The 24,846-nt window shown below is 43.2% G+C and overlaps 1 protein-coding gene across 3 annotated transcripts in view; it reads left to right on the top strand.

The window, feature by feature from the left end:
- The window catches only part of LOC147626018 (tobamovirus multiplication protein 1-like), a 63,113-nt gene extending 45,876 nt beyond the window's left edge, over positions 1-17,237 (top strand). For 2 of the 3 annotated variants that reach the window (XM_086817587.1, XM_086817585.1), the window contains 8 exons: positions 4,925-5,017; positions 5,189-5,260; positions 5,533-5,605; positions 5,738-5,783; positions 5,883-5,946; positions 15,361-15,414; positions 15,503-15,580; positions 15,692-16,027. In XM_086817587.1, the coding sequence (XP_086673713.1) occupies positions 4,925-5,017; positions 5,189-5,260; positions 5,533-5,605; positions 5,738-5,783; positions 5,883-5,946; positions 15,361-15,414; positions 15,503-15,580; positions 15,692-15,784 (573 nt within the window). In that variant the 3' untranslated portion in view covers positions 15,785-16,027. Of the gene's footprint in view, positions 1-4,924; positions 5,018-5,188; positions 5,261-5,532; positions 5,606-5,737; positions 5,784-5,882; positions 5,947-15,360; positions 15,415-15,502; positions 15,581-15,691; positions 16,028-17,099 lie in introns of those variants that run through there. The other variant, XM_086817586.1, reaches the window with a different exon arrangement.
- The last annotated feature ends 7,609 nt before the right edge of the window (positions 17,238-24,846 follow it).

The raw sequence follows: 24,846 nt of genomic DNA, 5'->3' as shown, positions 1-24,846 counted from the left end.
TCTGTCTCAACCCTTGTCAATCTGCCATACCCCTCCTCTCACAAGGGGCCAGATAGCTCATATCTGCAACAGACATCAAGCAGTAGAAAGAGAGATAGATGAACAGAAGCGGAGTGTACTAAATTCAGCTCGTGAAACAGCACTGGAGGAAGCAACGGTACCAATCTGTACTTGCAGGCACTTGTTTCCACAATCCTGCTTCACACATGTGTTTGTACTTGTCTGTACCCTCCTCTTTGTGTTCACTTCTATGCTGTCTTTGAAAGTACAGATCTGAAAAACAGCCCCGTACCCGTCTGTACTATCTCGGGATACGTGCCAGGAGTTGTACTTGCACACGCAGCCTGCTGTCCACACTTGTACTCGCCTGAACCTGCGTAATCAGTTCTGTCCAGCACCTATCCTGCGCCGCCTGCAGCAGTACTTGCTGTACGTGACTGTTCGTGGCTGGACACACTGGATCTTGGTATGCACAGATGCTACAGTGGTTCTCACATCATGGGATAGACATTGAGCGGTTGCCACCTTTTCAGTATGATTAGTCTGCTCCACGGGGTTACCTCTCTCTCAATGAGAGGAACAGAGTGATGAGACAGGACATATGGCAGCACTACATACAGGAGACATGGACAGCACCAGAGAGCCCACTACCACCGAAGATGCTGTATTACAGAGACCACTTTATGAGCATCTTAGGGGATGGGTTTATACATCGACCGCGGTACATGGATGTATACATGCCACACAGCTCTCGCGTTGCTATTGGACAGCTACGAGTCTCATCACATCAGCTAGAGATAGAGGCTGGGAGAGTGGCATGGGTTCCCAGAGCTGAGCGGATATGCAGATTGTGCCACGAGGAGGTGGAGACTGAGGATCACTTTGTATGTAGATGTAGAGCCCACCAGGGGTCAGAGATAGATATGCAGGATTGTTTGAGGAGCACTCTTCACCACATCAGTTGGATGGAGGCCTCGGACCAGCGACAACTTGGCAGACTACTACTAGAGCTTCATAGTTCTCGAGAGAGACTCCTCCAGACACCCCTCCCACTAGGGGTGGGAGACAGTCCCAGCTCACAGATTTCTTCCAGAGAGCTATGCCAGTGCCAGTTGATGTACCACGTGGGGTGACCGCACAGAGAGCAGAGGAATTGAGAGCCAGGAGGAGACCTAGACAGACTAGACATAGAGCACCCCGACTCCGTCACCGAAAGATAGCAGCTATCCGAATGAGATACTAGATGGAGACACAGGAGAGGCTAGCTCGCTTTCATTCAGACTCAGGGTACATGTTCACGCCATTCACAGCCTCAGCATCAGGAATGTATGATATCTTATATCCCTCTTATGGCACTGGATGGAGTTAGCCATAGATCTGCATAGCATGCTTCAACTACCCCTTCAGCATATAGAGATGCATCTTGCCTTAGCACTCCATCCACATCCCCACCCCCCCTTATATTGTTTGTATATGGGCTCCACCGATCCATGATGATTCACAGTTGTATCCAGACACATGCACACTTTTTCTTTTCTTTCTTTTCTTCTGATGACCGGAAGAGCACAGTTGTATTATTTTTTGTCTCATAGGCCGACTTTGGCCTCTCGTAGACGTTAATATATCTTTCTTTCTCTCTCTCTCTCTCTCTCTCTCTCTGTCTCTCTCCTGTGTTTCCACTTTCCCTTCTTCCGCTGCACATTCTATCACAACTGAGATATGAAGGAACACAGAGAGCAGCACCTCCAAGTTGGAGGACACCACCTCCCCGTTATGATCTCTATGGCTTGAGCCTCCTAGTTCCATCCCAGTGAGGGGCTAGAGTTGGGTTAGCACATCGGTGATGCGCAAATCATGAAGATGGTGTGAGAGCTCTACTACTTGCTCCAGGATGGCGGTAGCCACGGCCTCCGAATCCCACTCTGTCCTCGAGGTTGCATTCAAGGGAAAGGAGAAGATCATCGCGGCACACTCTAGCTTAGATGGCCTGGAATGATGAAATACCACACAGATCCGAATGGGAGCCACTCTCCTCAAAAATATCAATTACTTCCACCGAAAGACAATTGAAGAAAATGTAATCCAGAGGTAGCCCCAAGGACCTAGTTTGCCACCACCACTCGGTTGGCTAGGGACAGCCTCACAGAACTCCAATACAAAAGCGTCTTCCGAATGCTTAGAAGAGGAGGGGCGAGTTGTTGCTTCGGGCAGATATCGATGCCCACCTGGCATCCAAGATAGCGGACGGGAGTGCCCCTCGGGATCCATTGAAAAGCCTCAACTGGAGGCAAGTAGGGGAGGGTGTGGAGCCTACCCAAAAACCACACGACTTGTGCCAGTTGATCTGCGCTCTTGATGCGTGACAAAAGATCTCAATAGCGTGGGAGGAGGCAGAGGGGGGAATGGGGAGGCGGAGAAGAGAGAGATAGGAGCGGCTGAGAGTGATCCATCGGAGAGGGAGGGTGTAGGGAAGGGCTCGCCGGGGGTTCAATGGGGCTAGTTGGCCTCGTTGGAATCTAAGAACCGGAGGAGTCGTCTCGGCGGGGTAAAGGCCGCCAAACCGAAGACCGGAGGTGGGACCCTCCTAGTGATTGAAGGGGGCCCATCGCCGAGATAGGTGGGTGTTGCAATAAATGCTCGAAACGGTTCTCTGACAGAACCGAATCCTCCTGAACTTTGCCAACTTGGCGCGTGGCCGTGGTGCTCAGCTTTAGTTGTCGGCTAGCGGCCTTGCCGTGGTCCAACGGTCTACCAATTTCTGACGGCAAAGTCAATTGTGGTCGGGTCCTGGTGCTCGGTTGCTTGAGAGCCTGCCTCTCTCTCTACCCCCTAGTGATGATCTTGTTGGGTATTTCGGAGCTTCTTGTGTGTGTCCACTTTGTGCGTGTATATCCGTGTTTGTGTATTCGTGTGTGTGTGTGTGTGTGAACAGCCTCTTAGGCTAGATATTATGTGTAGTAAGCAATGATGTCATGGGATATGCCATGTGTCATTAGCGTACTGTGTTTGAATGGGTCAAAAGATAAGGCTCCAAGCCTACAAAAGCATTGTACTTGTCGGTGAGGATTGAGTATCTAATCTAATCAATCATTGAGTCGTGCACTTTGTTTCTCTCTCTCTTGTGCTTTGCTCTCTACACCTCTCTCTCCCTTCTCTATGTACACACACAATCACTATGGACAGCTTCGATCCCCCATAGCCTTGGCTTGATACTTGCATATCTGTACCAATAAATGGTATCCCCTGACATCACTGCTTACTACATACACACATACTATCTAACCTAAGAGGTTGTTCACACACGGACACACACGAGTACACAAACACGGGTATACATGCACAAAGTGGACACACACAAGAAACTCCGAAATACCCAACAAACCCCCCCTCGGAACAAAGGTGGGAGTGTGATGAGGAACCTCTAATAGTCAGGAATACATGTTCTCCATCTTTGGTCCGAACTTGGCATGTTCATGGCTGTTGGCTCAGAGGATCATGTAACTTGGCTCAGAGGCTGTAAGCTTGGCTTAGAGGCTGGTGAGAATGTCCTCAACAGGCTTAGAGGCTCAACACTAGCATGGTATCGAACCATACCCTTGTTAGGAGTCTGCTCCAACACCATCACACCCCTTCGATATGGTCACGGTGTTGCTAATAGCGATGATAAGGGGCGCTGGTCTCTCGATTCAGTAGAAGTGTGACTGCATGCTCGCTGTCACAAGGAGTTCATCATGGAACTTCTCTTTATATCAAAAGAGAAGGTGCCACGTTTTGAAAGACCAGCTTCCACAGAGGCCATTTTTTTTCTGCTAGGCGAAAGTCTTGCAAGGCTTCTAGGATTCCATATGTGCATCAAGACTGGAAACCCTCGTCAAACATACGAGTGGTATAAGGAAAATGGTATTGAAGTCCTCTATCTCTGTTATGAGAATTGTGTAAATTCAAGGGCACTTTCAGCCTCTGGCACGTCGGTAGAGAATCTCATAACTGCCACCGGAGCCACTGCAGAAAGGCTGCCAAAATCAAGCGATGGAGAGCTGCAGGGTGTTCAGTACATCCGTTATGTTGCAGATGCGAATGCCCTGGTGGAGTCTTTTCAAATATGCGAGCAATTGGTGCTTATTGGAGGGGGGTACATTGGAATGGAGATTGCTGCTGCAGCGTGGAATCTTGACACCACGATGATTTTTCCCAAACCTCATATCATGCCACGACTCTTTACTCCCTCAATTGCAGAAAAATATGAGAATCTCTATGAAAATAATGGATGTTCAGTGCAGGGCGTTGCTCTGCAAACTTGTGGTCAGAGGTTTCCTACCATGCACTGAGCGATGAATGTCTGTGATCTTTGCAAGCACTCCAAGGAGGCTAGCTTGAAGAAGATCTCTAAGTTGTCCGCATGCAGGGCGGCTACCAACAATCTTGCATACCAGAGTGGAGGCCTCTAAAGATGCGACTGTTGTAGTGAGGAGATGGAGGTCCGCATCAAAGAAAGATAGGCAAGGAACGCTTGCAAAGGGCTCAAGCGAGGGGGCTACAGAGCAGAACCCCCCCCGGCCCGGAAGGGGGGGGGTGTGTTATTCGAGGGAGCAGGTTGCAGCTCTCGTATGATATCGTCCAATTAAATGGTTCATTCTTACCATCTTGATATATTAGGAACCACTGACAAGCAATTTAAATGTTATATTAGTGAGTTTAGATCACTAGTCTCCATTCGTACTTAAGTAGGGAAAAACATGCCAAAGATGAGAGTTTCTGGAATTTTATGGATGTAAAATTTTCTTACATTTTTTTATTGAGAGATTTTGGGACTTGAATCCGGGTCCCTGCCCTCTACCACCAGGCTACACGCTTGTGACCAGAAAAAAAGAGGCTTGCATACCTTTACTAAAGCTTTGTATAATATAATCTTGGTTGCATGCAGATTTTCAGATTGGTTTTTTTGGACCTACCTGGCTTAATCTTCTTTTCAACCTACACGCTTCTTGTTCTGTTTTGGGCAGAAATTTATCACCAGGTTAGTATGCAGCTATGCCTTGCATTTGACCACACCCACTGAGTGAATTGTTTCACTTTTGCTGCTTGCATTAACCTTATGACTTTTACCATTTGTTCTTACGGTACAGTATAATTTCAAAAAGAAAAGAAAAAAAAGAGGACTTACAATATGATGTCTTCTGTCTCCCAGGCAATAAATTTACCAACTGAGCGCCTTCGGCCGGCATTTCTGATCATAAATGGAGCCATTTATGTCCTACAGGTGATGTAAGGATTATAACAAATGGTGCACAAAAAATAGAAAGCATTCACAAATCATTATGCTTATGCCCTCATGAATTGTTTGTATACTCTTATAAAATAAGTAAAGCCATATTGTTTGCTGGAAGTTCAAGGATCGTGCTTTGCTATTTTCTGATAAGATAGGGCACTTTGCAAGAATCCAAGTTATTAGTAGGAAATTAGTTATAATTAGTAACAAGCTAAGCTAATTGGGTTATTTACCCTTAAAGATCCCTTTAAATGGTTGAGCAGGTCTGCATTTGGTTGTACGAATGGATCAGTCCAAATGAAATCATAGCCGTTGTAGCAAGGTTGTTCTTTGCTGGTGAGTCCTGGTGTGATGCAGTGTTAATGACTATTAATACAATCATTGGGTTTTTTTCCATTTTATTTCAATGCCACGAGAATTGCGGACGAACCCCTATCAGGATCCAGTTTGGTTTTTCTGTTGTTACAGTTGTATCTTTCACTGCAGCTTTGGGATTCCTTACATATGGAGGAAGGTAATCAGTGTTAAAATGCGGGGCAATCAATTCATGCCTTGATTTGGGTGTCTGTTTGTTACACATTAATAACGAACAATGTTACTGTTGCATTTGCAGGCTGTTTTTGGTGCTCCGGAGGTTTCCTATTGAATCTAAAGGTCGACAAAAGAAACTTCGAGAGGTACCTTAATATTTGAAGGTTTTACGTTGTGCAGTTTCTAAGTTGATTGTGAAGGCCACATTAATATTAATCAGAGCAGCAAGTTTATTTGAGTTGGATTTTATCAACACAGCTTAAACCGATCACAAAGATGTTATGTATGTATATGTATGTGTGTGTATGTATATATGCACCCGTGCGTGTGTATATATGTGCATGTGCACACTTTGTGTACGTGTGTTTACATACATGCATGTGGGTGTGCATGTGTGTACATACATACATACATACTGACAGGTATAGGTGTACATATTATCTTACCATGAAAGGCATTATAGGGCTGATACTCATGTCTTTAACAAGAAGAAACTTCAATCACGTAAATTGGGACACAGCGTATCTATGTTAACAACTAAGTCAGCAACTTCTGCCTAGAGCGTTCAATGTAAATTTTTGGTCGTGGACCCGTGGTCTAGAAGGTCAGGTTTGGATTAAGGACTAATTAATCATGGACTACTTGTGGCTCTTAGACTAGGAAAGGAGGTTGCTGGGCTGCAATTAAGGTATTGTCTGTAATGTTGCCATTCCTTCTTTTCTTCATGGATGCGGAGGCATACCTGGTACCGCCTAACAAGCTGGTAGCATTTGAAGATACCCCATCCAGGATTTATTCCCCTCGCAATTCATTCACATGAAGGGAACTTGAAGGTAAGAACAACCCAACTTTGAGTAAAGTAGGGCGAGCAGGAAATCCCCACTCTCCAGCTGCTGGCCCGTGTCACCTAGCCCTGTGCGTCCTCTCCCCTACCTGCCTGTCACTCCCTGTCTCATGCGTGTTGCCCCTGCCAGCCTCTCTCCCTCCCCCCTGCTGAACCGTCTTCTCCCTAGGTTGCCCCATCGCCCCGTCTCCTGGCCATGGATATTCACAAGCACCCCCATGTCGTTTTGTGGGTGGGTGCTTCTTAGCGAGGACCCCGCAGGCTCCAGTCACTACTTTATTGGGCCGCTGAATTTTTTGGCCCTCTCTCAGTTGTTTTAAAGCTTATAGCCATTGTAAAAAGCTTGTAGAGCGGTGTCTTGGCTGGTGCAACACGCTTTGAGTGTAGAGGTCTCGTGTTGTTTGAATCTCTTTGAGGATGCTAGGTCTACACATGCTTACACTTGAGTCAGCCTCAACACAACTGTTTTGAATGCTTTCAAGCCTTACAATTTCCAAGTGTAAGGGAGAAATATGCGTGTAAGCCTTCAAGTGTAAGGGAGGGTCCAACATGTGTGTAAGGCCGCAAGTGTAGGGGCATCTATCTGCAGCCCCGTCTTCTTTGCTTCTTGTTGTGTTGCGCTCTCCGCAAGTACTTTGTGAGCTTCTTCTGGTGATTGGGCCAATCGATCAGGTTTGAGAGTAGTGTGCTTGCGTACGGTGATAGAGGTGAGTGGTTTCAGATCTCTGGCTTAGTACGGCAGGAATGCCCTTTAGCCCCATTATTATATATCATAGTCTCAGAGGCCATGAGCATCTTCCTCTGCTGCACTGCCAGTATTTCTGGATTGAGGTTGCCTCTTCGTAGTTAGGAGGAGCTGGTTGACTCTGAGTTAGCTGATGACACAGCCATGTTTTTGGAGGCCTCACACATCTGTTTATGTTCCTTCCAGGTGGCACTGGAAGAGTTTTGTTTGGCAGCAGGGGCCCTCATTAATTGACACAAATTGATTTTTGGATTCGTGAGTCGCCAAGAGTTGCTTGGGGTGCAAAGCTTGGTTTTACTTGGATCAGCAGAGGATGCACTGCTAGATACTTGGGATGCCAGGTTGGGGTTGATGTTTCTCCTGCACATCAGTTTGGTCCAGTACTTATGAGTATTCGGAAGAAGCTTCTTCATTGGAGCTCCATGATATTGGATTTAGCCGCTAAAGCATTGGTGGCTAATCAGGAATTCCTTACCTTGGCTTGGTTTATTGCCTCTTGTTGTTGCTTCTCTCGTGTGTGCATTGGTTAGTTGTGGAGGTTGATCCACAATTTTCTTTGGTTGGGTTTGGATGGCACCACAGACACACTTGCCAGGGTAGCTTGGCTTGTAATTATTCAGCCCAAACGAGAGGGGGGGCTGAATATTATTGATTTAGATGTTTAGGGCAGGGCTTTGCTTTGCAAACTTGTGGCTAGAGGTTTCCTACGAGGTATTGAGCCTTTGAAGGATTTTTTCTTATCTCAAATTTTCGGATTCACACCAGAGATTGGTTGCCGAGCATACATTTTTTTTTTTCACGGAGGTAGATATCAAGGCACTATCTTCCCCTCTTATTGTAGCCATTGTCAGAGCATGGAGAAGCATGAGGACATAGGCTTCCTAGGTCTTTGGATGAGGTTGATCAACAACCTATTATGTCGAACAAGTTCATTAGGGATGGGGCCGGTCGGCCACTTTGTGCATCTTGTTACATGCAATGGTCAGGATGGGAGAGCTGTGCATATATAGTTCTTGCTTGGAAGACCTTCAAGAATCGTCCAGTGGATCGGAGAGTTGCATCCATTCAACATCTTAGGGGCTCTAGCATACGTATTAATCAAATTGATGCAGCTATACCGCATGAGTGGCTCTTTGGGATCTTTCATGGAGATTATCATCCGAGATGGTTGAAGTTTTTTCTAGGATAGGTGTACCTTTGGAAGTCATTGCTCTCCTGGCCCAGGAGGCTACAGATTTTCATCTATTCTATCATGCTTGGATGGAGATTGAGGAGATGTAACATGGAGAGAATCATCCTTGGACCCAGACACCACGCTTAGTCGAGTGAGGATTGTTGGTCGTTCGGGGAAGCATTGGTTCATCGATCCTTCTCCTCAGATAGTGACTCATGGCTCTTGGTATTTGTGGCTGTATGGTGGTTGTCCTATTAGATATCTTCAATGGGATCCAGGTGAGTGGGAGTGGATTGATGCCTTTGATCCATTGAAAAGCTATCCCTTTTTGAGTTTCATTGTCCGAAATGCCATGCGTCTCATTATTTGATAGATTCAGAGGATCCCTACTCGCAGGTCTCATTGGGAGAGTTATGACATCACTCCGGTGATACAACGCAAATATTGGCATAGGCTTTGGCATTCATACAAAAGGAGTTAGATCTCTCATTTCTTTTGGTTGTTTTTACATTATGGTCTCCCCACCAATCAGTGGATATTGATTTTCGGTGTAGCACCTACCTGCCTGAGACGTGCGGTAAATTTTGAGACTCTTTAACATTGTTTATGGGATGCAGCACTGCACATCGTACTTGGGATTCTATAGCCCAACTTGTAGGCATATACTCACAGTGCTACGTGAGAACAGGGCTTAACCAAGGGCACCTTTTTCCATGTGGTTTTTTCCCTTGGATATCAAGTGTGAAAGGACACTCTATCCATATAACTTTTGTACTTGTATATTATATGAATGTGACTCACATGCAAGGGTGGACTTGCATTAGTGATCACCACACACTTTGGGTCTTACACTTTAGCACGCTGCGGACCTCCGAGCCAGACGGAGACCGAGAGCATGAGGCTACTAGATTCCCAGACTACATCAGAGGGAGATCACAGAGATACGGGCTCAAAATCAGCACCATATCCAGGAGCGGCTCGCTCACTTACACTCACACTCGGAGATCATGCTTCGAGGGATTTTTGCATCGCCATCGCCTATGTATCACATATTACACCCCCATTATGGTACTGGTTGGAGCTAGACAGATCTGCATTGCATTCTTGTATACCCTACGCATATAGGTTGCATACTGAGCCTCTAGTAGTAGCGCTCCATCCATCACACCCCCCCACGAGCTCAGTACTTTTATAGTTTATTTCATGTTCATTTTGTCCTTTTTTCTGGACATCTAGAGGACATTGACAGTTGTACATTGATTTGTCTCATAGGTCGAGTTCGGCCTCTAGTAGACGTTAATACAGCTTTCTCTCTCTTTCCCTCTCTCTCTCTCTCTCTCTCTCTCTCTCTCTCTCTCTCTCTCTCTTTGTGTGAGCTTCTTGTTTCTGCAGCTAACCCTAATTTGCAGGAAACCCTAATTTGGTATTAGAGCTTTCTTGCTCTTGCACGCCACAGGGCTTCCATCGACTGTTCCAACTGTCGCTGTTTGGATCCGCAGCCTGGTCTTTCGTCGTTGTGTAGATCTGTCCGTCCGCCTCCTGGGCGTCACCCTGTCGGCCAGTCTCCGCCACTTTACACCACCACAAGCGGTGGCACTAGTGCAGAGTGCTCCGCTTCTGCTTGGCCAACCGGTGGTGTTGTCACCACAGTGAGTGACCCCCGGTGGAGCTCCCACCAGGTTATGTGGCATTTGACGGAAATTACTATTTTTTGGGTCTCTTCTTTCGACAGCTACTTGCTGCCATTGCCGTCGACCATCCGTGTTCCATTGACGCTATTGATCTTCGGTGTTCCGTTTGTGGCCCGTTGACATCGGCTCCGACCCAACTGTTGGTTGCCCTCGCTGTCTGCCACCCATTCACGTGGGCTCCGACCTCACCACACCAGCTCGTTGTTGCCACCTCTTGCCCGACTGGTCCTTGCCAGCGTTGTCGTCGCTAGCCTGCCTGTTGCTCTTCAGCGACCTTGTCTCCAGCATCAACTAACGACAGCCTGCTTGCAGCCAAAAGTTGACATAAGGGCACCTACCCATGGCGCCTGCTCTACATTGTCCCTCCACGGCTACAAGCCCATGCCCACGATGCCTCGTCAACAAGGTGCCTCCACGTGTACCTGCCCGCCTCCTATGTACCGGCTGTGAAGGTAAATAAATTTGCTTTTGCAAATATCATAACATTCAGACATTTGTAGGTACACAAATTTGGGGGTTTGGCAAATTCCCCTTTGCACGGAAAATTGAAGGCTATGTTAGGAACCACCTTTTGCAGATTTCTCAATTTGATCCCAAATAGGAAAAATTGAACATGCTGCTTTGCTTGGAATTCGGAGGTTTTCCAAATTGAGGTTAAAATCAGCAAATTGAGCCTCTTTTAGTAGCAAAAATTTGGGGCCTTTATGAAAATTGAAAAATTAACTGCACATTGAAGCAATTGTAGTGCATAAAATTGGGGTTTTTCAGTTTGGAGCATGTAACATGGGATTATAGCTGTGATTTGTCACATGTATACACAGTGAGGGTACTTGGACAATTTGGTGTAGGTTTATACTTGCTTGAGGTTGCAAGTAAAAGTTTGCACAGGACATTTGGTTGCCTGGCAATGCACATTAATGCTTGGTTTGCTTGCGGGTGTATTTTGTCTACATGGCTCAAAATGCAATAGATATATTTGGTGTGCTCACCTAGGAGGACAAGTTGGATGGATCAAACTACTCCCTATGGAATTTCATGATCCGTAATTTGCTAGTAGCCAAAGGGCTTTGGGGCATCATGTGTGGTGACGACACACGCCCACTTACGATACAGCTAGCAACGCCTCAAAGGGGAGGTGCTCAAAGAGCTCCTGACGTAGAACTTGCTCCCACACAAGAGCAGAAGAGATGGGACTCCAGGGAGGCACAGGCCATGTCCTTGATAGCCCTTTTAGTGAAAAGGTCTGTTATTCCACACATTCGGTCTTGCAAGACATCGAAGCTTGCATGGGACACATTGGAAGCAATGTATCAGGTACGCAACGAGGCAAGAGTTGCCTACTTAAAGAGGCAATTGGATCTTCTTTCTACGGATGAGGGTGACTCCATGTCAGATCATCTCACTAAAGTGAAAGATTTGCAGGAACAATTGCTCAACATTGATGAGGTTATCCTAGACAGATAGTTGGTCACCAACACTCTTAATTCTTTACCATCTTGGACTCCGTCATTCTGTTTGCTTCAAGTATTGAAGACGAGATTCTAGTCAATAGCGATAGGAATGGTCTTCCAAACGTTGCTTCATACGGAGTCTTGCCAATAGCTGAAGAAAATGAAACATTCAAAATTGCTTGAACTAAAGGCAAATACGGTTCCCACTTACCTTGTTGATCGTGGACATAACACTTCAGCATATCAAAGGCCAACTGGTTGTAGATTTTTGTCTGGCCACCAATCTGTGGGTGAAATGCACTGGAAAATTATCAAACAATGCACTCTAGAAATGACTGGTGAACTTGGCATCTCGATCTACCGTCTGATACTATGGTCCTAGGGATCGTGCCAATTGGTCACATTGGCCCTACATGGAATAAACATAACAAATTTGCTAAATCTATCAACAATAGTTAAGCATTGCATATTATGCTTACCTGAACTGGAGATAGATTTGTGAGATAATCCATTGATATATCCTGGAAAGGTCCTTTGGGAATTGGTCAAGGTTGTAGCAAGCCTATCTTCTTCCCATGAGGAGCTTTCACTTTTTGACAAATGTTACACTGTTGCACACGAGTGAACACATCGCGCCTCATTCTTGGTCAATAATATCACCTTTCTAGCTTCTCTAGAGTCGAATTCATGCCATGGTGACCACCAGTGATGGCGTCATGGAGAAGAGCTACCTTGAATGACTTCATGGCACAAAGTCTGCCTTTGTAGAAAAGTCAACCATCTCGTATCAAAAAGTGGCATGGTCTTGTGGCATCCAATGCTTGCTCCCATTGTGTACCGAATTTCTTGAAATCTGCGTACGTATGCTTCATGTCATCTAGTCTTGTACCAACAAAGTCGAGTCTAGTGGTGTGAATCATTGTCATTGTTCCCTTCCTGCTCAAAGTATCGGCCACTGGGTTGGTCTTTCCTAGAAGGTACTCGATCATACCACCAAATTGTTGGAAGATTTGGCTCCAACGGTGTTGACGGTCACTCCACTGTGCACTTGGCATTGTCTGAATCTAGTGTAATGTTTGATGGTCAGTGCGAAACTCAAAAATTCATGGCCATAAAGGAAATGCTTCCAATGTTTCAAGGCTTGAATAATTACTAGGAGTTTCCGATCGTAGACCGAGTAATTCTTTTCTGCGGGCAATAACTTACAAGACATGTACTCGCATTGGTGATCACTTGGAACGGCTCATCCCATGAGGCAAGTGCTAGACAAGGCGCTTTTGACAAGGCCACCTTGAGGTTATTGAATGCCTCCAATTCTCGTGGAGTCATTTGGATCCGTTGCCTTCTAGTCTTGACACTTTATAGCAGATCGGTGAGATCTACCGAGAGGTCAAAAAATCTGTCTATGTGGTGGAGTATGCCTGGCATATACCCACAAAGGATCTAATGTCATAAGTGTTATGTGGTATTTTCAAATTGACAATCTCGGCCACCTTGGCTGGATCAAGTCGGATGTCCTTAGCACTGATTATATATCCAAGGTAGTGAACCTTGAACAAATAAATTCCAACTTCTTCTCATTGACGTAGAGCTCGTTGCTTTTCAACAACTTCAAGACTTTCTCCACATCAATGTCATGTTACTCAACCGTAGCTGAAAATACCAGTATGTCATCCAAAAATGTGAACACACACTGTCCAATCAAGTCCTTGAAAACTTGCATCATCATGCGGTTGAATGTGGTTGGGACATTCGTCAAGCCAAAAGGCATGACCATAAATTCATAGTGAGTCCGTTCTGTACAGAAGGTTGTCTTGGGGATGTTCTCCTCAACAATCTTCACTTGGTGGTATGCACTTTTCAAGTCTAGCTTCGAGAACACCTTGGTCCCATTCAGTCTCTCGAGAATATAATCTATTTGAGGCATCAGGAACCTATTCTTAATAGTCAGCTTATTGAGCGCATGATAGTCGACACACAATCGAGAAGAATCATCTTTCTTCTTGACAAACAGGATTGGTGTTGCAAACGGCGACACGCTGGGGCGTATGAAGCTAGATTGCAACAAGCGCAAAGCTGGGACCCAAAACACTTGGATCCACACATTGGGCACATTTGGGCACGAGAAATTGCCCACATTTGGGCACGAGAAAAGAAACTGGGGGAAACCATATAAATGGCCAAATGATGACATTGTGAGAACTGTTTTGTAGTCCGCGTTCGCAAATGTTCTCTTTTATGACTAAGGCAAGTTTTTTTCTTGGGAAAAAAACTTGGGTGCCCATGACTGGCTATCCAGGTTGCCCAAATCGTAGCCCAATCACGTGTATATAGAGAAAGGTGCATCATGATCTGCCCCACTGAAGTCACAACTATCCTCAGCTTTCCTGTATCGAGAGAACTCAAATTCAATCTCCTCCAAGGTATGGATTGTCGTGAGGTTTGGGAAATCGCTTTCCAGATGCTCCTGAGGCTAACATTCCACCAATACGTCTCACCACTTAATCCAACACCTCGGAATAGAGTACCCTCTCATACAGGATTTAGCAAGATGGCCTTTTCTAGCGAATAGTCGTGAACCTAAGAGGCTCTATCCCAAGCAGCTGGTATCAGAGCCTAAGAAACTTGCAAAATTTTCTTTTCTGGGGCTACATGCAAGAGTTATCAGAGAGAAAAAGTGCACAAGAACGTAATCACACCAAATATATTGTATGTTTATGTACAAGAATGAATGAGAATTAAATGTTTCAAGACTAAAATGATACTCACACCAATTTCCTAATTTCAACCCTAAACACTATGGCTAGGAACAGTACACAGCCCAGTTTTGTTGTAGATCAGGATCGGCCCTCCAAAGCTCTGAGAATCGCTTTGTTTGATGGAAGGCTCCACGTGCATGGGAGGTTGGACTCCTAGCTGCTCCAAGTTCCACCAACCATGTGCGTTATCTGAAGGGAAGTGGGAGTACTCAGCAAGAATCCCATTGAGCCTATTTATAGGGAGCTGGGGAGCTGGCTTGCTTGTAGAGGGAGCTCTGCACAACCAGTATAAATCCCAGTGGCTGCCCTACTATGGTCGGGCGGCCAGCCCACATTTGGGCCGGGTTGCCCAAAACATGTCGTGTAGGTTTAGAGGGAGAGGTGTCGTTGCTGCTGATCTTATGGGGGGGCTGTCTTCTCCTTCTCACCGAAGTGTAGTGTCATGTGCATGCACAGGTATCAAGGGCAAGTTCTGGGGGGACGTGTTTGGGCAACCAGGTTTCCATGGACCAGCCATGTATGGGCTGCAGTTAGATGCCTTGTATGTAGTTGTGGGGCTGTCCAACTAGCTGACCAGCCCTGAAAACACCTATAAACATGCAGTTCGATGGTCATTGAGAGTGGTCATTGAGAGATAGGATTGCAGGTTAGAGTCTCAGGCAGCAGCAACAAAAGGTATCTCATCAGCACTTGCATAGACAATTCTCAGTTTATGACCTGGATTTCATTGTGGTCTGCCCTACTGTGTGCTTGCTAAGTTTGATTAGAGTCAATAAATTTAGCTTTTCTTCAACAAAATTAACTGCAGTCAAGAACTTTCATGACTGTATTTTCTATTAGAACTGTAGTTAAGAACCAAGCTGTAATCCCCAAAATTTGAATTTTGGTTTCGACAGGTGGGTTCTGTAACCACAATATGCTGTACATGCTTCCTCATCAGAACGATTGTGGTAAGCCTCTTCAATTGAAGAAGAAAAGATATATACATAGATGTATTATTTGAGAGCATGGTGACAGTGCTTGATTTGAATAATGCAGACAGCGTGGTCTGCATTCGACAATGCAGCGAATGTGGATGCTTTGAACCATCCAATTCTCAATCTCTTCTATTATGCGGTAAATTTTGTAACTGACTGTGGATGAAGAGAAGGGTGCACACCTCTATTGACACATGTAGGACTGTTTGTTCTCCTTGCAAAATAGTTGACAGGTTGCTGTTTTGGGCAGATTGTTGAGCTTATTCCATCAGCACTGGTTCTCTTCATTTTGAGAAAGCTGCCTCCAAAGCGTTTATCTGGCCACTATCAGGCCATCCGATAAGTATTCCCAATGACATGGTCTCCATCCATACATGATAGAATGTAGGTCACCATCTCTCTATAGTTGCCACATATCAATTTGTCCTAAGTCATTGACTACATAGGTTTTGCATAACGACATCGAGTTTTATAGTACCAAATTTTATTTTATTTTTGCATACCATCTTCACACATGCCATTATTTTCCCCATCATTGTTTCTCATGTACCCCTACATATGTAAGAAAGTTGAAAGTTTTTTGGCACTTGACATCTTCATTAATTAAAACAACACTCTTAGGTTACTTCTGTGTACAAGGAATATTTAGGTTTGTAAGGTTGCATCATGTATCTACCTAGCGAAGGGTGCTGTGATCGACCCTTGGCTTCCTTTGGGATCCTTTGTAACCTTATGCCTGGATTCACCAGACGGCAGGGGATGGATTTTATGGTATTGAATACCATTTTGTCCTGCGATAGTATGTCAAGGTTGTTAGGAAAATGGCCTTGCTATGTGGGACTAGAGTGTCCATTGTAATGTGTGCATGAGAAAAGCTCATTAGGGATACAGTTATGTAGGGAATGGCCATTGGGAGGGCAATTTTTCAGACAAGCCCCTTTTTTGGAAAATTGGCCAAAATGAGCATTCACTAGTATAGACATGCCGTTCGACCTGTTCAGAGACCACCAAAATTCATCTTGTAATGACTTATTTTATGGAATTTCTACCTGTTGTACCCTTTGGGAAGTTTTAGTCCTTTGAGAATGATCTAAGATTGTGATTTGATTGTGAGACATTGCAAGTGCTAATGTGATTCTCATAATGCACGTAATTCAAGTATGTCAAGTTTGGCCAAATCTTTGATCATGATACCTTGATTGGACATAACCTATTATCTTGTATTGAAAGAAAGATGCAATTTTTCCATTGTTTAACATGATAACCTTTTTTATAGGCACTAGCTTACCTTATAATTTCTTGTAGCTCAAATGTTGCTATCATGCACTATTTCAATGTATGCATCAAAACATCAACCATGAGTGATGTGCAAGTAGCTCAATTGTTGTAGCTATCATTACACAACATTTGTCTTTTTAAAGTCACTTTGTCTAATTTAGAGCTTAACAAAAAATTCCAAGGTTGCTGTTGAGGTATCAAGAAAAGTTAAATTGCATGCCACCACGCATTATAAATGTTTTTAAAAGCTATATGTGGTTTTCATGATTTATATAACGAATAAGTTATATGTCACCATCCTAATAAGCTTGAAGGCTAGTTATCTTCACTAGGGATTGAAAATCATTGAGTTGTGAAGATTGTAGCGTCATTTTGGAGAGGTTTGTGATTTGAAGGAAAATTCCATGCGATCGGTTGTACCATTGACCAGGCTTTCGTCCACCATGGCTACCCTATCCAGAGATGTACTTGGAAGTTGTCGATGGTGAGGCTTTGGTGCAAATGTTCTTCAATGCATGAGTATGAATATGTACTCATGGAGCAGTTGCTACATTAATGTAGCCAAAAGAATAGTAAGCAATAAGATTAACAAATATATAGTGGTTATTGTGTGATATGGCTTAATTCATGATGAGGTTTAAATCGTGAAAGTGCAGGTTCTTCAGCTGTGAGATGGAACTCCTTGATTTTGTAGATTTTAATCCTCTTTTCTTTTCTTTACTTTAAAAAAAATAATAATCTAGGTCATGATTTGCAAACAACAGCTTCTTGTGCACTCATTTCTCATTCCCAGAGGAGTGACAAGAGCATTGTTATTTTGTTCTTGATGTGCTTTTAAATCTTCGTATTTAATCTTGAATTTGTTGTTGAAATGATGTCGAGGCAGTAGGAAAAACTGTTGATTGTTTGCTTGAACAGACAAGCTCTTGTGTTGGTGCTGAATGCACGAGAGTGGTTGAGTGATTTGCTTGCTGTTGTTAGGGTCTTCATTTTTATCGAACTTTAGGTGAAGTTGTTGGGGTTGAAGTCGGTGGCGATTTTGGCAACCATATGATGGAATTACCATTATAGTATTTTTATTGTTGAAGTACATGCACAGGCGCCCATCATTGATGAACAATGTAATTTGATTGTCGATGTGCTTGGTGTTGAGGCTTTCTTCTTTGTCCAAGCTTAGGGGGCTTTATGATGCGCTTGGGGACCGACGCTTTGGTATTTCTTTGGTAACACCCTTGTGCTTGCAAGAGTGTTTTTGGTACCCACACTTGTTGCATTGGTGGAGTTTTTTGAGAAACTCGCATAGACTTTTGTGGACGGTGTTGTGGAGTACTCTTCTTCTTCCTTGGCTTTCGAGTGCTTCATTGAGGAAGAGTTTTTGATTGTCGAGGTATCCAAATTTGATTGGCACCTTCATAGTAGCCTTGAGCTACAAGTAGCTGCTTCTCTACCCACATTTTGATACTATTAAGATATCTTGATTATGGTTGTCGTGGGTGAAGTTTTCTTTTGGGGTGATGTGGAAGGTCTAGGGTCCTCCTTGACTTTGGTCGGCGTTGAGACTGCAGGTTTGAGACTCATTGGCATTGTTGATGATGATGAGGTTAGAGTCTCTTGTGGAGTGGCTGTCAACAATGACGAGGCTTTTGAGCATTTGGTTGTCTCCTTTGTTGAGGTTTGTCGATGAAAATGCATAGGCTCTGGGTCTTTCCTTTGAGGTCCATGTTAGAGAGAGATTGTTTGGCTGTAGGTCTTTAGGAATAGCTATTGATTGCGAGGTTTTGGCATCGAACTTCGTAGGTGAGGATGGGATTGAAGGAGTAGATGCTTTATCTGAGTCACTCGTTGGTGCATATGGTAGGTCATTGTGTAGAGGGGCTTTTGTGAAAGAGGCTTGTATCCTTTTTGCGTTCAGCATCGTAGATATCCATTAAAGTTAGATCCTCTTCCTGGTAGTATGGTATTGTCAACTTTTTGTCCTTGATCGATATGATGACTCTATCACTAGCAAAGCACAGTTGTGCTTGGGTAGCAACAGTCCATTTATGTCCTAAGATTAAATCTTCTTCCAACACGTACTCGATCACAAAAAACTTGCAAGTGAGGGGGTTAGTTTCAATATACATTCTATATTCAAAGTACCCCTGACATGGCATGTTCAAGTCTTGTCTAAAGGTAATCCTTTCAGGATGTGTCGTGAGTATTGGTTGACCTAACAAATCCCATAGTTCGAGAGTCATGAGATTGTGTCTCGTGTTGGACAAAGCTATGCTTGAGCTGTGGTGATTTTATTTTCAATCCAACCAAAATCTTAAGGATTTTTTCAGTAAGATATGTTGGAAGTTCCAGCTCCTGCAAGGTTTCTTCCTCTCGTAATAACAATTGTGTATTGCATGCAGGAGTGTTCAAGGTGATTGTTTGTATGGATTCATCTAGTGAATACAACGATTCACCTATCCAAGGTCTGCTACTAATGATGACATCTAGGGTGACATAAAATGTAAATTTCATATCGTCATTGATTGTTCGAGTAGTGTATCTAAAGTAACCTGGAACTTCAATGTTTTGTTCATTGGTTTCCTTTGCAAGACTATTGCTTGTCGGGGTGAGTTTAGATTGTCCTAATCACACCCGTGTGTATTGTTATGAAGTTATGACTTGCTTGAGGGCTAACCAATGCGCGTGCGTGCTAAACATCATTGTTTATAGGAAAATCCAATCATACCATGATAGAATCTTTCAAAGGAACCATGGGTGTTTCGGTTATTATTTCAGCTCCAGATCTTGTGTCTGTTTTATATTCCCATTCACTTTTATCCTCTGTTTGGGTCTCAGCTTTTTCAAGAGTACCCAATGCGTACAATGGCACACTTGGTCCTCTGATAATTTTTAATATGGGTTGTTTGGAAACTTGCGAATCCTAACAGTCCTGTTTTATGTAGTTCGTTATGTCCTTGTATAACTTAGGTTGGGCCATTAAAGGTGTAAGTGTTGATGTGATGTTGGCTTTATCATGAGAGAAGAGCATTTCTTCGAATGAGGTTTTGAGAAATTGTTTTACTCTTGTAAGGGAATTATCGAATTCCTCACGTGTTTTCTCAAGCCTATAATTCGTATAATCTGTCTTAAATGACTCTTCTGTAGAGAGTATGTCTTCCTCTTGAAAGAGAAAGCAGTACTCATCTAGGCTTTGTATTTTGGTTACTATTTTAGGATTGGCATTATGAGGCTTAATCACAACCGGTGACCCTGTGTAAGACATTTAACCAAGCTAAGTATGCTCTCCTGAGCTTGCTTTTTGCGTTCTACATATGTCATGTAATCATTATTATCCATTTGGGGTGGTTGGGTGGGTTCTAGTTTCTTGATTGGTCTATGTAGTGCATTGAGCGAAGTGTAAGAACTTATTTCATCCTCACTTAGTGATGTACTAGAACTTGTTTCATTTTTTGACTTTCTTTGGTTTGTCAGTTTTTCATTATATTTATCCATGCGACGAGATCGAATTTTCTTTTGGGTTTTTGTATCTTGTGTCGCACAGATGGGTGTTGTGGTTTGTGTGGCGGTCTTTGAGGTGGATGCTTCTACATCATGTATAACTTTTGGCTCTTTTGTGTTTATGTCCCCTTTTGGATTTATGTCTCACAGACTCCTTTTTCCTGTCTTTTAACTCGATCTTGGTTTTTCGATAGTTTTTTGTCCATTGTTTTTCTTGGTTTTAGTAGAAGGTTTTGATTTCTCTTTTGGGTTCTGTTCCATATTGAGGTATTGTCTTTTACGTTCTTTTTGACTGTTTGTCGTGCCTTGGCTTGTAAGCGGCACATTCAAGGATACCGTGGACAATTGTTTGTTTTGTACACCTAAGATGTTAAGAGTTGTATTTTTTGAGACAAATTGCATTGAAGCAACTCCTCTTGGGTAATCTTGGAACATGTAATCAATGTCAAATCGTTCACACATTGGGCGCAAGGTGTCAGTGACTATGGGCATGGAAGTATTTCAAACTATGCAGTTTGCCACCTTGTGAGGTCCACAACAATAGAAACACTGAAGTGTCTAATTAACTGCTTCTTGAGTAGTTTCTACCCTTTGGACTGTTTTTGTTTGGTGCACGGGAGGTGGAGGTTTTGAGTCCATTGAGGATGAAGCGAGGCACTTTTTAGTATCATGGTTAAAGGTTTTACAATATACGCAATATAGAAGGACAGATGCTTTGTATGCACAATGAGGATTGGGATGGTGGTAGTGATTGCATTCAACACAAGGCATTTCGCTCGTCACTTTTATAAGCATTAAGGATGTTCGGTTTTGAAGGTTTACATCCTCTCTTACAGATGTTGGCTGTAAGATTTTAAACAAGGTTGCATAAAATTCTGGAATGTCGATTTCGAGATCGATCTTTCTTTTTTCTTTTGCCATTGCTTCACTTGGTTTACATCCTCTCTTACAGATGTTGGCTGTAAGATTTTAAACAAGGTTGCATTAAATTCTGGGATGTCAATTTCGAGATCGATCTTTTTTTTGCCATTGCTTCACTTGGTTTAGATGAGGAACATCTCGTAGCATAATCATCTTTTAGCATGTTATCATCTAATCGTATTCCTTCTTTGTAACATTGATCGAATCTTTTCGGATTGGAGATAATGATCAAGTTGTGTAAGCTGTTATTCTTCAAGTCCATCATGAAACATCTCCTCAATTGAACATCTTTTAATTTTTTCCATGACTCACAACGTGAGTCCAAGAGTTTTATCCGAAGGATAAAATCTTTAATAGATTTATTTGGTTGACGCTCAATTGAATAGAGTTCTGTTATTGCACTCCATCAATCACCCTATCTGAAAAAGCCATGTATAAAGGCTGATTTCAAGGTTTTGAAGTTGGTCTTGATTGTCGACATCAATGTGATAAACCATCAACTAGCTTTTCTTAAGTTCAACGCATGTACCTTAGTGGGGCAGTCGAAATTTGCAAAGGCTTCACATCTCTGTTCAAACATTTGAATGAATTGAACAGGGTATGTTGTTCCATCATATTTGTCCATAATTTTGAAAATTTGTATGGCCGTATTTCTGTTGGAAGAGACTCAGTGAGTCCTTGGGCCACCCCCCTTCCTAGACTAGTCAGTATGTCCAAGGTGTGGGCATCCAGAAAAGAGTTGGTACTTATAGGATTTGCGAGAATGTTAGGCAAGGAGCCAAAGCCCGGTGGGATCGAAGTCACAAGGGATGTAAAATCCGATGACACGCTTGTTATAGGATTTGCGAGAATGTTAGCAAGGAGCCAAAGCCCGGTGGGATCGAAGTCACAAGGGGTGTAAAACCCGATGACACGCTTGTTATAAGCATGGCCAATGGCATTGGGAGGTGAATTTGCGGCATAGATCTCAATGGCTTGAAGATGTCAGTCATTGGGTTCAGTCCTTGTGTGACCCCTGGCAATCCCTTCATCGTGGCCATATCGGAGTGTCTAAATGCTCCTTAATGAGCAATTACACTTTTTTTTTCTTGGCAATCCCTCCATCGTGGCCATGTCAGAGTGTCTAAATGCTCCTTAATGAGCAATTACCGTTTTTTTTAATATTTTTTCTTAGCCCATACAGCCTCAAGAGGCTTGGCATACTCTTCGTTGGATCGAATGGGTGTCCGTTTGTCCTAATTACCTTAGGCGCTATACGCACGGGAACACTTGAGATATTTTTTCGAAAAAAGCGTATGTTAGAAACTTCCCAGATGGAAGAGGAGGTCCTAAAACTTATTCTCCATCATTGTCTCAAGACGAAAAAAATTTTAAGAATTTTTTTCTGTTTCGTAATACGTTTTTGAGGGTGTTCCAAAAGGAATTTTGAAAAACTCTGTATGAGGAAGTAATATTTTTGGAGTACTACAACTTTGTTTCCTTGAGTCATCCGTGATCTTGTCGTTTAGATCCTCAAAAAGTAGCCCGAATATGACTCATCGTTTTCACGTTGTTTTTTGTGATTTTTCATGATTTTTGGTTTGTTTTTTGTCTCGATTTTCGGATCGAATTTTGAGGTTGCTGGTCGGAGGCCAAAATGATCGATTTTAACTTCGAGCGATCGAGTCCAAAGTCAAAGAGCTTGATGTCAGCTTTCCAATGAGCCCTAGAGCGTCTTCATCAGATATACGGTTTAGGAGGTACGAGCCTCCAAACAGGGGTGTTTTCTAGTGAACGTGTTTCACATCATGAAACGGTTTTCATGCATGAATCGGACTTCACACAGAAATTAAATTTTGATTTTGATTTTTTTTTGTCGCGTGAACTAGTTTTTCACATCGTAAAACGGTTTTCATATGTGAACCGGACTTCACGCGAAAATTAAATTTTAAATTTCTTTTTAATCTAGTGGGAAATACGAATTTCCCTTGGGTGGTGAAATAATTTTTGAACTTAAAATGAAAGGGATATGGGCATTTTCTCAAAAAAGGTAAGTAGAATGAAAAAAGTTCTTTTAATGACATCCCTTACATCCTTCATAATGATCCCCAAAATGGACAAGTTGAACACATGAGCATCTTCTCATTGATTGCTCATTAGCCTTAGCGAGTTATGTAAAAAAGTGAAAATGTAACTAAATGTATACAATCTATAAAAAATATAACTAAATGTGTACAATCTATAAAAAATGGAGGATGCACACAAAATAGAGGATTAATTTGCTAATCAGTGAGATTAATCAGTGTTAATCACTGTATTTTGGTACAATTGAGGGTTCAAATTAACCATTAGGTATCTGATACAGATCCTTATAACTTCAGATTGCAATTCGGAGTTGGTTTGATACTCCAACCATTCCGTACAAATTGGTTACTCTTGATTTAATGTAATTTTTGGTAAAATTATGCTGATAAAATTATGATAATCATCATTTTACATTTAACCCTTGGTTAATGCCTATAAATCTCACTCAAATTCAAGATTATTCACAGCCAGAGTTACATTTGGGAATGTGCATAAGAATGAATGCTATACGCATTATGTATTGGGCACATTACATCAGTGTAAAAATGGGATCAGACACTACCCTTGTCCAGAATAAGGCAAGAGGTAAGACATCCCGCATAAATTTGGGTTTGCATTGCATAATGACACAAGATAAACATCAAAAGCCCAAAAGAACCGTCAAACAAACATTTAAACATGTTGCTCACATGGAGCAAGAAGACTTGACAGACAAGCTCATGGCCCCAGCCATGAAAGAAGAAGAACATCTCCTTCCAAGAGGAAGATCCACACCAAGAAGATCTAGATGAAGCATTGAAGGAAGACATGGACATGAGAAGAGGAGCTGCCACAAGAAGAGAAGCTGCCACAAGAAGATCTAGATGAAGCATTGAAGGAAGACATGGACATGAGAAGAGGAGCTGCCACAAGAAGAGAAGCTGCCACAAGAAGACTGAAAGAAGAGACAGACGCGTGGAGAGAAGCTTCCCCTATAAGAAGACCGAAGACAAGAGAAGATGTGAGGCTCCAAAGAGTGAGGAGCCATGTGAAAATTTGAGAGAGAGAGAGAGAGAGAGAGAGAGAGAGAGAGAGAGAAACCCCACAACCCAATGTAACCTGTCCCAACAAAGTAAAACCACCTCTGAGCCACCGATGATGTAGGCCACGTGGTAGATGTATGTGTGAGCACTTTAGTCAAGGTCGCGGGCACTTATAGTACGCCTTGGACACATTGAGAGAGAGAGTGTCAAGGACTATGAGTTTAGGGACTTGAGGCACTGGTCGCGGGCTATCAAGTAAGAGAGAAACTTGGTACAGGGTCCAGGTATGCTAAGTTAACTTGAGGGGAGGTGTGCTAGACACTGGTCGCGGACTATCAAGTAAGAGGGAAACTTGGTATAGGGTCCAGGTGTGCTGGAGAGTATTCACTTGAGGGGAGGTGTTGAAAATACAAGTGAATAGGGTGTATGCGGGAACAAGCCCTTGGTTAGAGGCAGTAAAAGAGAATCCGTAAATGTGAGAGAACCTGTGAAAAGGTGAGAAGAATCTACTGGAAGAGAATAAAGGGTAGCATGAGAAGATTTAGGAAGTGTGGAGATATTCTGGGAAAAGTGAAGAGGTGGAGAGAATCAAGCAAAAGAGGTGGAGTGAATCAAGGAGAAATCA

Source organism: Cibotium barometz, chromosome 23 (genome assembly GCF_041138505.1).
Source record: "Cibotium barometz isolate CiBa-2024 chromosome 23, ASM4113850v1, whole genome shotgun sequence".
NCBI lineage: Eukaryota > Viridiplantae > Streptophyta > Polypodiopsida > Cyatheales > Cibotiaceae > Cibotium > Cibotium barometz.
Note: the sequence above shows the minus strand (reverse complement) of the source record. Positions and strands in the feature narration are given on the sequence as shown.